Genomic DNA, 13,699 nt, shown 5'->3' on the forward strand with positions numbered 1-13,699 from the left:
TGGTTTTAGTAGGAGTCTCCAGGACCCAGCCAACATAGGAAGCCAGGGCATTTTCTTCCTAGCATTTTTACAGAGGTAATCCCATTGCTGTCTGGTAGGGCACTAGGAAAATGAGCTGGAATAGACCTGTTTTTCTAGCAGCACTTTTTCTGTTGTTTTTTGGTTTTGTTTTTGTTTGGTTGTTTGAGGTTTTTGTGTGTGTGTGTGGTTTTTGTTGTATTTGTTTGTTTGTTTCAAATAATAGAATCAAATAAAGGTTTGGGTTAGAAATGACCTTAAAGAACATGTGGTTCCACCCCCCCCGCCATGGGCAGGCACACCTTCCACTAGACCAGATTGCTCAAAGCCCCATCCAGCCTGGCCTTGAAAGCTTCCAGGGATGGGGCATCTACCACTTTTCTGGGCAACCTGTTCCAGAGCCTCACCACCTTCATAGTGAAGAATTTCTTCCTTATATCTAATCTAAATACCCTAACTATATGCAAAGTGCTTTGGTACAATTGCTGCTTTGGCAGGACTGGCTCTCAACCAGTTTGGATTGAAAATTTGCAAGACTTGCTTGATTTCTGGAAAAGCCAGATAACAGATCCTGGTTTTAGTACAGGAAGACTTTGATGTAGGGAGTTTTGTGTTCCGGAAATGGAACATGTGATCCAGGGAACAGTGCTCCAAGTGAGCTCTCCTTGGGTTATTTCTACCCTCTATAGAGTGTGAAGAGATTGATGAATGCCAAATGGTACTGACAACTTCAGCCCAAGACTATGTAGGCATTGCTGTTTTATGCCAGCCTTGCCTTTGGCCTTAGGAATAGCTTAGAATTGGTCAGCAATATCAAAACAATAAGTCTCAAAACCAAATATTGCAACAGAAAATGTTTAGCGCATCCTGATCACAGCCATCATCCAGCCTTCCCATGAGCAGCAGCCAGCTCCAGTTTGGGCTGGCAAACTCTTATCCTTTGGCATGTTTGGAAGCACTAAATCCCTCTTTGTGCTCTTTTCAGAGCATAAATGCTTTTGCTCTTCCTTGCAGAAGGGTCTGGGTCTCTCTCATTCTCTGGTGGGAAGTCCATGGCAAGTGGTAATACCTTTGCTCGATGTCAAAGAATCAGGGGGGTTGTGAGCCTGCAATCATCTTGGGGACAAGATTAAGAATTATTTTAAAAAATTTTTTAAAAATAAATAGCTCTTTGGGATTTTTTCTTAGGAAAACTTGTGTGCCACTCATGTCCTACTTTAAATGGCTTTTGACACCAGAGTTGGATCCTAACAGTGCGCAAAGTTTGACCTGATTCTTTACAGAGAGGCAAATTTTGTTCATAGCTCCTGATGTTGCTCCAAAATAATTCCAAAGAATTATTGTGAAGAATGAGCTTTTGAGAGAGTGCTTAGAAGACAAAATTTAGTAGGTTTGTAGTTTTGTGTGTGTGTCAGTTGTACCTGCAACATGTTAGGAATGCACCTTCATCCTTTACTCTGAAGAAATGCCATGTCTGTAGAGACTGAAATGTAAAGATGACTAGTGAATGGTACTGTGCTGGAGGTGGCTGGAGGTGGCTAACCTCAACAGCAAAGTTTCAGATGCATTTGAACTGGGACTTACTGGTATGACAGAGTAGACTGGCTGTCAGGATACATCTTCTAAACTTCTCCGCTTGCCATCTATCTGTCCATTCTAGAGTTGTATTCAGTTTTCAGCATTGGTTTAACTTGAAAAATTTCCCCAAACCCCTGCAAAGATTCCTGATACCTCACTCAAGAGCCATTAGTGGGTCATCCCTACAACCTCAGCCCTAAGGAATCTCTGACAAAATTACACCTTTGCCAAAGGAGGTTTGATTTCTTTTTGTCTTAGGTGTATTCAAGTGAAGAGTGGAATGGGAAGGCCTGGAGGAAGCAGTGAAGGGTCTCCAAAGCCTACTAGTGGTTTGAACAGAAAAACAGCAGTCTTGGGACTGCCATCCCTCTTGTATTCCTAAGTAAACTCAAAATTGTAATTGTTCTGCCCAGGCAGATGTGGCTACAGCCTCTATCACCATTGCAGGGGATACAGAGCTGACTGGCAGAGTGAATATTTCTAAGAGCTGGAATCTTCTAGAGCTTTGAAAACAGCATTTTTCCTGGAGTTGTATGACAGGCAAGAGTACACACTCTGCTTCAACTTGCAACAGTGTGAACTTGGGCATTTGCTCTGACCGTACAAATCCAATTCAAGATGTAAATTGAAAAAAATCAAAACCTTGGATGAGGCTTTGAAAGGCATTTGGAGTCAAGATAGATCAAGAGGTATCCAGACACATTTGCGGTTTCACCACTTCTGAGCTGCTGATAAATCCAACCCTGTATAACTATGGATACCTTAATCCCACCTCCTCCATCCATAGGCAGTCAATATCTGCAACATAGGGTTGTCCTCCACCCACATAATGGATGGAGCCAGGTGGACATGAGGTCAGCTGTCCCTTTTTCTCCACATCCCACATTGGCTTCACACAGGTCGTAAATCCACATGGAGATACCAGCCAGCCAAATGGAGCAAAACTGAGAGGGGACACGCATCTTCTCTGGCCCTGAGCAGATAAGGATTTGTCTCAGGATGTAACACAGTTATATCTGTTTTCTCTGTGTGGGAAAGCTGTGACCAGGATGTGCAGGATTTTACAGATGCGTGCTTTGCCCTTCTCCAATTGCTTTATGCAGAAACATACATGAGCAGAAACACTGAATACACATCCGTATTTTGTTTGTGCTCTGTATGGCTGCTTTGGAAGGCTAACCAACAGAGAGATTTTTGTTACATTGTGTTGCTGGTGGTCTCCTGAATGCTTAAGACTTATAAATCAGGCAATTGTTTGATTCTGACACAGGAAAATGTTTTGGTAAATGCAGGAGGCTTGAGACAAGCTGAAAATGTCTGGGGCTCCCATTGTGTGCAGAATGTGATGTGTGCAGAGGAAATCTGCAGCATTCCTACAGCAAACCACAACAACAAGCTCCATACAGCCCAAATCAGTTACAATTCTCATATAAATTATAATGGCTTAAATGTTATTGAAATGATAAACAGCTTTTGCGTTCCAGACATTGCTGTGATTCCAGAAGGTGGCTGTATAATACCAGCTGAATGAAATATTGCATATAGCCTGCAATATTGCAGGCTAAGTATGGGGCTTTATTTGTGTGTATCTGTTTTTGTTACATCTAACATATTCTTTGGCTATAAAACTTGGACTTCCAATGTACTCTGTGTATCTTGGAGCCCAGGGCTTCATCAATTATCCAGCAACAAGTTGTCTGAAAGTCAGTCACGCCAACATGCCAGTAAGCTGAACACGCAACCACAGAGGCGGCAAAAGTATCCATCACTTCTGGGCTGTCACCATCACTTATTAGTGTGTGTGGGTTTGCCTGGACCCTGCTCAGCAGCAGATGGTATAACCAATCCTTTAATCACAGTTTCCTTAATGGATGGCCATGTCATGCTTGCTTAAAACAAGTGTAGCTTGAGCATTAGGAAGAATGGCAAGTCTGGAGAAGATCATCCCTTGCCCAGGTGAGACCTTACCCAGCAGATCTGGGCTTTCACTAAGGGAAGAGTAATTTTTTTCTTGCCCATTCTTCAGTGCCCTAGCATAGCAGACCGCTAGAGGCTGATGGCATTTTCTGTCTTTTGATGTCTTTGCTTGAAGGAAAAGGTCGGAGCTACTCTCTCAGCAGCCCAGCAGCCCTTCTCCACTGCAGCTCATTGAAACTTGAGGGGTTTCTGCTTGCCCAGGAGAGATTTTGGGGTAGAGGTGGGTATGGCCATAGCAGCACCTGGGAGATGACTCTGGAGGGGAGTCCTCTGGCTGAGCCGAAATGTATCCTAATCAAGGTGCCACTCAGTATGAACAGGCACAAGAGGCTTCTGCCCTGGTGAGGTCCTGCTGGAGCCGATGAGACTGGAGGGGTACAAAGAACTGAGCTTTTTCTTCCTATTAGGTCATGTTATTCTTAGTGTAATTCTCCTGAATTCAGACCACAGAATTTTTCCAAAACTCTTTTTACAATTGACACAGTCTCTGCCCCATCTGCATATTTTGTTGTCAAATTCCAGCATTCAGAAATGTTCTCTTTTGGTTTAATTTTTCCAGAATATTAGAGAGGAGAAACTGCCCTGTGGTTAAACGACGGGACTGGCTTCCAAAGGATGATGGAGACTGACTCCAAGCTCTTCTACACACTTCCTGTGATTTCAGGCAAGTCATTAAACACTTCTGTCTGTTAAGGTCCCATCTCCAAGACAAGGAGGATCAAATTATTTTCCCTTGTCTGATTCTCCACCTTTTTTTTGTGCTTGCAGGGCACCAAGCAGGGCCTCACTATTAGATGGAGCTTTGGGGCTTTACCATTAAAAAGTTAATAATAACCAGTCATATTTCAGCTAAAATTTGATTTGCAGTTTAATATGCTAAGTAACAAAGACTTTACCAAAAGAATGAACAATAGCCTTTTCCATTTCACAAAATAATTTGCCAGGCAGGATAAGTGCAGCAACATTTTTATAAAAACAAATTATAAATAATTGCTTTTTGCAATTTAATACACACATAGAAAGAGCCAAAAGAGTTCAGCAGCCACCGGGATTCTGATTTCATTGCCGATTTGGACTGTCTCTGTAGTTTTTATGAAAATCCCTGAAGACTATGCTATTTTGTAAATGAAACTCTTTTTTTTTTTTTTTCATTTTGCTGGCCATGTGGAGTCTTTTTCCATTCATTAGTGAGATGCTTTTTTCATGAACACAATTAGACAAAGGAATAAATCAGTCAACAAATATGTGACTTAATTTTGGCAATACCAGGCCATCTATGCTCTTATTTGCTTAAATGTGTAAATCTTTCACCAGACTACAAATTAAACCAGTTCCCTCAGTGTCGGGGTCAGGGGAAGAGAGGGATCGGGCCAGATCCTGCGCATTTGACGGCTCCCGCTGACCATGGCTGCTGTCGAGCGGTTTCCCTCATTACAGCGATTCAGCATTCCCGCTGTTGGGGAATCGCTTCGGGATATTTCTTCTCTTTCCTCTCTTGTATTACAGAGCTTAAGAAACATCACCAGGATGATGGCTCCCTGAGGGCTGTGTCTCCATAAAGGGTTTTTGTGTCTCTCCTTGCCCAAATATCTGCATGCCTCGCTGGTTTCAGTGTGGTGGCCTCATGATGCTGTCACAAGGTGGGGAAGGTGTGCTCATAACTATTCATCTCATAACTGATGTCCCCTTGGGTCAGGTCCTCCTGGCACCCCTCAGCACACAGCCCATAGAAATGCAGTTTCTCTTTGCAAGGAGAAAATAAACTTTGCTGGAATCCAAGAGGCAGCAATCCCCTACCATGCCATTCCCAGCCAGCTCTTGTGCTCACCACAGGTATGGGTGCGTAGCCCCAAAGGCAGGGATGTGTGTGTGATCTGTGCTGGAGCAGGATTTGGTTCATCCCACTGGTTTTTCTGTGTAGCTGGAGAGACCAGCCAGCTTGCACTTATATCGGATTTGAGACCTGAGAAATCCCCTTTCTCACTGGGCAGCACGTCTGCACTTCTGTCCTTCCTCAAGGCTCTTTTGAGGCTGTGAAGCTTGTTTTGACCTTCTGAAGACAGGTGAATCCCACTCAGAGTACCTCATGTTGCTTTGTATCATATCAAGCTTCCTTTGTGAAAAAATGCAGATTGAGAAAAGGATTTGGGTTTTACTTCCCCACAATTTATCCTTTTTTAACCAAAATTTTCAACTGCTGGTATTGCTGTGGGTGGATTTCCCTCCGAAGGCACATGCAGTTTGAGCTGCCCTTCGTTCCCATTTCCAGTGATTTAACAAAAGATTTCTGCCCAAGTAACATAAACAGTAAGTCTTTATACATTTTTTTTTAAAAGATGTTCTCAGGTTTCCCACTCTGTTTTTCCAGAGATCACCAGATAAATAGGCCTCAGGAAAGATATACCAGGGAAGGCAACTATAAATACTCGAAAAATGTCGAGAATAAGTGTCAAGGCTTAATGCATAGCTAATGGCCTAATCTGCAGTTTCATCACAAGACATTTGTCTCCTTGCTTGCTTTCACTGAAGTCTCCCTGTCCATTTAAAGTTTATTTAAATCTGTCCATTTAAAGTTTATTTATCCTACCCAAGAAAATTCATTTCCTATTGATAACCTATTCCTCCCCAGTTTGGAGAATACAGCTCATCCCTGCATCCTTGGGGCCAGAGCAACATGGACCTGGCTTTGCTCATGGCTTGTAAAGGTGGCTTAAGACTGCCACCCTCTTCCCTTAGTCCCATCAGTGCCAAAGAAAAGGGATGGGGAGATAAATAATCCTGCCCAAAGAGACTAGTGCTAAAACAGGATCGCTGAGTTTGGCCAATGCATTTGCTTACTTGCTGTCTCATCTGGGGTGCTCATCAAGAGGTACCCACTTATGCATGACACTGGTGATCTTAGTTCATTCCCAGAGGTTGCTATCACACCAGGCACCGAGTTTAGGTCACCAGTTCTCAGAACTGTATCTTTTGCCCCAGAGACTGAAAATTAAACTTTTTTTAAACAAACAAACAAACAAACAAACAAACAAAACAAACAACCACAAAACCCTCTATTTCCCTTGTCAATGCCAGTAAAAAGAATGTAAGTCTGAGTGAGAGCATGTGGCTGGTTAGCTGTCTGCGTTGTATGCCCTGGGCAGGACGAGGCTCATATTTGGTGCATGTCATTGCTTCTGTCAGTCGCCTTGCTGGAATCTGTTTTCAGTTGCTGCTGAGACAAACTCACCAGTCAAAATATTGACGCTTTTCAAGTCCAAGTCAGCAAAGTTTCCCGTAAGCAGTGTTTTACATTGCATTTGCATGAGTTGCTTTTTTGGTTGTCTCAAAACCTCCATAAACAGAGTTCAGTCATTAATTTTACTCTTCTATTCAATGCTGGTAATTTGTACATTGTGCCTATCCAGCGCAAACCAGGGAGTACAATGTTGGTGCTATGCTGCAGGACATCCAAAATGTAGGCAAATCCATTGTTTTGTGCTGAGATGAACCTAATGTTGAGCACTGATATTTTGCTAAATTAGGATACATGCTGGGTAATCTTCCTTCTTCGGTAACAAATACAACTTCTATGGTGTTGTGAGTTGGGTCTGTTTGAGTGCTTGTATCTCTATAGGAAAGTCATTCTTTAAAGGTGCTTTTTTTACTCATGCTCCAGCTGAGTTTGCGAAAGGTTGTTTCTGTCCAGCATCCAGTGACACTGTACCTGCCCCTGGTAAAACACTAAACCTTTGGTCTTCCCCCTTCTTCACCAAGAGATAGAGCCTGGCAGCCCTCACCAAATCTTGGGGCTCTCTGGTGACATGTGCTGAATAAAAAGGTATGTCTGGAGATCTTACAGTTCCCTCTCCCTGGGCTTGGTTGGAAATGTGGAAGCCCTGACAGCCACTTGGGATCCAAGTCAGCAAATGTCTGTGTGTGTCCCTGTAATTGTATTGCTTGTGTCGGCCTTCACAGTGAGTCAAGCCTCCACTTCTGAACAGAGGTGTTACTAAATTAGAGGGACTGGCTGACATGGTCAATGACAGAGCCTCAAGCTGGAGGGACTGCATGAAATATGAGAGCTGGATCAACCAAAACCTCAAGGTTTTCAACAAGTTGAAAGGGGTGACAATTTTCCTCAAGCCTGCGGCAGAATATCCACCTGCATCAATGCCAGCTGAGGACCAGCTGGACACGTAGCAACCCTTCCATGAAGACCATGGGTGATGGTGATGCTGTGTGAGCCAATGGTGCATGATCATCAGGAGTAGGGCAAACCATATCATGGGCCATTTGACAAGGAACATGTCCAGGATGTCCAGGGAAGTTTTTATTCCTTCTTGCTTGGTGGTAATGAGGCTGACCCAGCATTGGGCCCCCCAGTTCAAGAGAGTTGTGGACAAACTGGATTGGACCTAGTGGAGGGCTACCAAGAAGGTCAGGGGTCTAGAGTACCTAATCTTTGAAAGAGGTAGAAGGCATTCTGTTGGAGTGAATAAAGGACTCCGCACTCTGATTCAATGTGAATCACACTAGAGCCATTTATTACAGAAACAAGCCTCCTTATATATGCAACTATTCTCTGATCACACGTCCACGCTCCAAGCATGCATTTGCTAATTGGATATCATCTATGGTCACGAGCTGTCCACGCGCTGAAGTCTCACTGCTGATAGGTCCATTGATTTGCACCACGTTGAGGCCTTGTTATTGCGGAGTTGCTTCTCTCTCACAGAAGGTCCCGTTTACTGCTCTGAGTTGGCCTTGAAATTCCTGGCTGGTTCAGTAACAAGTCTCCATCTAACAGCAACCCCTCCACAGTATTAGGCTTGTTCAGCCTGGCAAAATGGAGGCTGGGGTGATCTAACAGAAGCCTGCATCTACTTGAAGGGCAACTGCAGAGATGCTGCAGATTCTTCTTGATAGTGGCAGCTGACACCATGAGGGACAACAGCCACAAGCCACAGCTTGAGAAATTCAAACTGGACATTAGGAAAAACTTATTTCTCAGCTATTTAAGGAGGGGGGAAAATCTCTTTTCTTAAGAGATTTTCAGAGTTCGTCTAGAAAAAGCCACAACCGAGCTGATGTGTTCAAGCAGAAGGGTGGATGAGACCTCCTGAGGTTCCATCCTACTCAAAGTCCTGTGATTCTACAAAATCAGGGCATTAACATCTTTTATTTATTTTTCTCTTTATTTTAAAGACAATGCTCAACCAGACTTCCATGATTCAACAAGTAAGAAAACAAAGAAATAAACCCCCAAGCAAACAAGCAAGCAGGCAAACAAATAAAATCCTAAGTAAACAAGCAAGCAAACAAACTAGCAAAACCCCCAAAGGACAAATGAGTCTTGTTTATTTAATTCCCCAGTCTGTAATCAGTCTCATGATTTATATGGATTTAATACTACTTTTTTTTTTCTTCTTCTTTTTTTTTTTTTTTTTAAATGTTTTTTGCATTGGCTGGTAATTTGTAGCCTTGAGTGGAGTCACATGTGAACATTTGCTAGCTTGGCCTCTATAAATTTGCAGCACCTGGTAAGTGAAGGAAAAGGGTTTAGCTAGAAGTGTAGATGAGAACAGTTCTAACTGTGTGTAAGGCCTGTGCTTGATTCAGGATCTGTATACATCTACTTGAAGCATGAGGACTTGGAAATAGCTGTTCTGTTATAAACTTCACTTGCAACCTCCAAAAACAAAATCAATGTGTCTTTCATGAAGAATTAAAACAATCATGTTTTTCCAAGCCACTAGGGGCAATAAAAGTGAAAGAAATGAAACAGTTAAAAGAGTTGAAGAGTTTGTCACGTGCTCTTGTTTGGGGCAATGTCCACTTCCGCTCATGCTGGGATTCTCAAGCCCGTCTTTGCTGTGATGATCCTTGAAGCAATGAGCCCACTTGAGATGAGGCTGAAGAATGAGATCCATGGCTTGATGCATAGTTACCTTTGATCCTGCCTGGCAAGTAAGCAAAGGGGAGGAGAAAAAACAGAAGAAAAGAAAAAGGAAAACACTGACACACTGACTCAGCACCTTTCACACTGTAAGGTTTGAACTGTTTGCACAGCTTCTGCACCTTGCCTGTGCTCCGTGTTCCCAGCTACAAAGCACATTTGTGTCGCCTTCCAGCCTGTCGTCCTGCAGTAAGTCACTCCATGAGCACTATGGATGCAAAAGCCATCTCTGGAGGTGAGGAAGAAGCCTCAGGAATGAGGAGCAAGACTCTGGATGAGAGCGGCCGCTTGGGAGAGATCAACAGGAAACAAGCTATCCATATTGCCTACCTGATTGCAACTCTGGATCTGACCTTCCTCTTCATGCAGTTTGGAGTCATGCCTGTGAGTATGGGTTGTCCTGTTTCACAGCATGTCTTGCATTCGATGCCAATCTATGTTGCTTTCCAGCAAAGTCAAAAGAGAGTTTCTAGCAGGAGAGGGGAAAGTGTACTCCTGCCTAGCAGGCAAGCTATGACTGTGTTCAGGGTGTTCCCAGGCAGTAAAAGCTGGTTTGTTATTTGTACTGCAGTAGCACCTAGAGCCCTTTCTTGGCCTGATGGCCTGGGGTGAAGAAGTTGTAGTTTGTGTCTTCTTGCTGGTGGTGGGAGAGCAATCCAACAAGCAGGCAGCAGAAATGAGGGATTTCAGATCAGAGCTGGGTTTAATAAGGACATAAGAAACCAGCTGTGCATGGGAATTGTTGCTTCTCACTTACTGGACCCTTGTCTGGTGTCACGGAACCATTTAGGTTGGAAACAACCTTTATGATCATAGAGTCCAATCATTAACTTGACGGTGCCAAGCCCACCACTAAACCATGTCTCTAAGTACCATGTCTACATGTCTTTTTAATACCTCCAGGGATGGTGACTCAGCCACTCCCCCTGGCAGACTGTTCCAATGCTTTATAACGCTTTCAGTGAATAAATTTTTTCTAATATCCAATCTAAACTTCCTCTGGTGAAATTTGAGGTCATTTGCTTTCCTCCTATCACTTGTTACATGGGAAAAGAGACCAACACACACCTTATTAGAACCTTCTTTCAGGTAGTTGTAGAGAGCAATAAGGTCTCCCCTCAGCCTCCTTTTCTCCAGATTCAACAGCCCCAGTTCCCTTAGCTGCTGCTCACAAGACTTGTGCTCCAGACCCCTCACCAGCTTTGTTGCCCTTCTCTGAACTCTCTCCAGCACCGCAATGTCTTTCTTGTAGTGAGGGGCCCAAAACTTAACACAGCTGGGGTCTTGCCAGTGCCAAGTACAGGGGGATGATCACTGCCTTAGTCCTGCTGGTCACGCTATTTTTGACACAAGCCAGGATGCTGTTGGCCTTCTTGGCCACCTGGGCACACTGCTGGCTCATGTTCAGCTGACTGTTGACCAACACTTCCAGGTTATTTTTTGCCAGGCAGCTTTTCTGCTCTTGTGAGCTCATGGATCTGTGATACACATTCACCCCTCTCTCTGATAAGCCGCTGCCTTCTGGGAGTTGTATCTACTGGTTTTCTGCCTCCAGAGGCAAACTGCTCCTTACCCTGGGGGCTAAATCACTCCATGGTGCCCTCAGCCTGTAGGCTGAAAGTTTGTTTTTGGGAGATTGGTGTATTTGATCACCAATTGATTACAGAGGATCTGGGGACCTGGGTGCAGATCATGTACTAGGGAAGCAGGCAAGATTAGGGCACCTCCACACCTCCTGAGAGCTGAATTTGGCTGAGAGTTTTAAACAACTCTTAGCAGACAGCACAAAACAAAAATGTGAATCAGAAATAGCTGTCCCTTGAGTGTACAATTTTTAAATAAAAAAACCTCAGAGGACTGTGGATCTTCAGGGTGTGCAATGGTGGTTTTTTACAAGCTCCAGTTGTGGCTGTATAATCCAGATTATACATAAAGGCTGATATGGTGCTTGCATTGATTCCAGCTTGCTCAATTAAACAACAGCTCCAAGACCTTACCACAGTCACCTTCTGGGTGGTGCTCAGGCTGCCCCAGGTATCTCATTCCCCTAGCAGTAGCAGGATATTGCATTGGACTGCAAAGGTAAAGGGCGGTTCAGATTTGTCACCTTGTACAAAATTGATTTCTTCCATTTATCTTCCTTAGTGGATGGTGTGGGATGGAGGGGTTTAGTCTTTATTAAGCACCCAGTGTCTGACCCAGTGTCTCTAGGTATGGGGAATTGAAGGAAGTGCTTTTTTGAGCTGTAGTCTCCTCCACACAGACATTAAGCTCTTTATTCGAAAATACAGCATACTTCATTTCCTATGACCTGTTTTGTTTTGTTTTGGTTTATTTCTTTTTTAGTACTTGGCAAAGAGCCTAGGTTTGGATTCAGTGGGGTTTGGCTACCTTCAGACAACCTTTGGTGTCTTCCAGCTTGTGGGAGGTCCGATTTTCGGAAGGTGAGAACAGTTCTCATGACCCTTTTCATAGCTGAAAAAGGCCAGGCATTTTTATACTTTAGTAAAAATATCAAATAGTTCTGGTTTGTGGTTCTGTTGAAATGTTGAAGTTTTCATAAATGTGCAAAGGGAAAATAAATACTATACACAGAAATACCACAACACAGAAGCAGCCTTTATAGTAACTTAGCTATGTTTTAATGACACACATTTAAGTGTAACAATGTACTGGGAATGGGCTTGCACCATCAGGGTCTTTGGAGCCCAAGGTCCTAACAGCTTAACCCTGCAAATTTTTTACAGCCATGTGTAACCTTATAAATGTCTTGTGACTGGGAAACCAAAAAAATAGGGTATTTATTGATGTTAAGTAGAGCTGTCAAAGAAAATAATCAAGGGTCGTGTTATTTCTACAGCTGAATCTCACTGTATCTGTATGTGTTTAGTACAAAGCTAGACTTGCATGAATGTTTAAGAAATTATGCATCTATAAGCTCATCTATCAAAATAAGAAAAGAGTGGAAAAGACTCAGGCTTTCTGTACCTCATGGAACACACACTTTTGTTCCTAATGAAATGTAAACAGCCCTCCCCCCAAAAAAATGGCAGGGCTATGTAATCCAGTGATAAGAAACTAAAATGAAGCTGAGAAAGGCTAGCCTTTCTTCTTAGTCTTGGTACTGATCAACAAAGAAATAAATACATATGGAGCTGCTGTGTGCCTCAGTTTCCCTGGATGGCATTTACCATTCTGTTTGATTTAGATTGTGAGCTTTACAAGATCCCCTGGTACATGGGGTATAGCTCTTCAAGGATCTGATCTCTAAAACCACTTGGACTCTACCATAACACAGGTTTTAAAATTAGTAACAGTAACAATAAATTCTCCAGTGAGGCTTGGAAGTAAATGCATTCCTAAGAATGGAAATGGTGCAGAAGGCCCAAATTGAATGCTCTTTCTATTAATATACAAAACTAGAGTAATGTATCTGTTCTGGACCTGGTGCCATCTGAAATCTGGTTTTCTTCTATGCATGTAATTCACTAATGTCCAGAAGTGATGCCGAAGGGAAGGAAAATAGCAAACAAGGAATCCATCTGGGCCTGGACTCCCATTGGTGTAGACAGGACTGAAGGTGCATATTGCCAGATTGAAGCCAAAATTTGCAATGTAGGTTTGAAATAAAAAGGATTTTTCTAGGTGTGAGGCTGCCTTGATCTCACCTTGAAGGGAGATAAAAAGAAAATGGGAAGGAGTGTGATAAGAGAGAGAAAAATGTGTAGCCTAGGTCAGTTTTCCTTGTTCTTCTTGCCTGATGTTGCTAAACAGCTGTGAGAATATGAAGCACTGAACTTACTCTTAAGGAACAAAACCAAAACCGCCTTGGACTATCTAGTGAATCATGGTCTTTAGGTTACAAACAGTTAATATAAACTTTCCTGATGTTCATGTAAACAGAAAAGCTTTGATCTATACCTCTTCCTCAACACTAACCCTTTTTATTACTTATGCTTAGGTTTGTAGACCAGTCTTTGCTTTTTTTTTTTTTTTTTGGTTGTTTCTTTTAGTGTAAGCACAACTAATTGCTATGCAAGGTAACAGTCATCTGCTAACTGTAATATGCAACTTCAGTAAAAAGAAGGAAAGAGAAATTAGAGTGAAAAACTTCATCTGAGGCCTAGTTTATGGTCATCTTAAACCAAATTACTTAGAACCCTTTTTGTGGTGCTGACTTTGTGTAAC

At 42.9% G+C, this 13,699-nt stretch overlaps 1 protein-coding gene across 2 annotated transcripts in view; it reads left to right on the top strand.

The window, feature by feature from the left end:
- Positions 1 to 9,459: 9,459 nt before the first annotated feature.
- The window catches only part of SLC22A18 (solute carrier family 22 member 18), a 62,280-nt gene continuing 58,040 nt past the window's right edge, over positions 9,460 to 13,699 (top strand). The window contains exons 1-3 of one of the 2 annotated variants that reach the window (XM_005499249.3): positions 9,460 to 9,600; positions 9,687 to 9,895; positions 11,858 to 11,955. In XM_005499249.3, coding sequence (XP_005499306.1) covers positions 9,713 to 9,895; positions 11,858 to 11,955 — 281 coding nt within the window. In that variant the 5' untranslated portion in view covers positions 9,460 to 9,600; positions 9,687 to 9,712. Of the gene's footprint in view, positions 9,896 to 11,857; positions 11,956 to 13,699 lie in introns of both variants that reach the window. The other variant, XM_005499250.3, reaches the window with a different exon arrangement.

The sequence above is a fragment of the Columba livia genome, chromosome 5 (genome assembly GCF_036013475.1).
Source record: "Columba livia isolate bColLiv1 breed racing homer chromosome 5, bColLiv1.pat.W.v2, whole genome shotgun sequence".
Lineage (NCBI taxonomy): Eukaryota > Metazoa > Chordata > Aves > Columbiformes > Columbidae > Columba > Columba livia.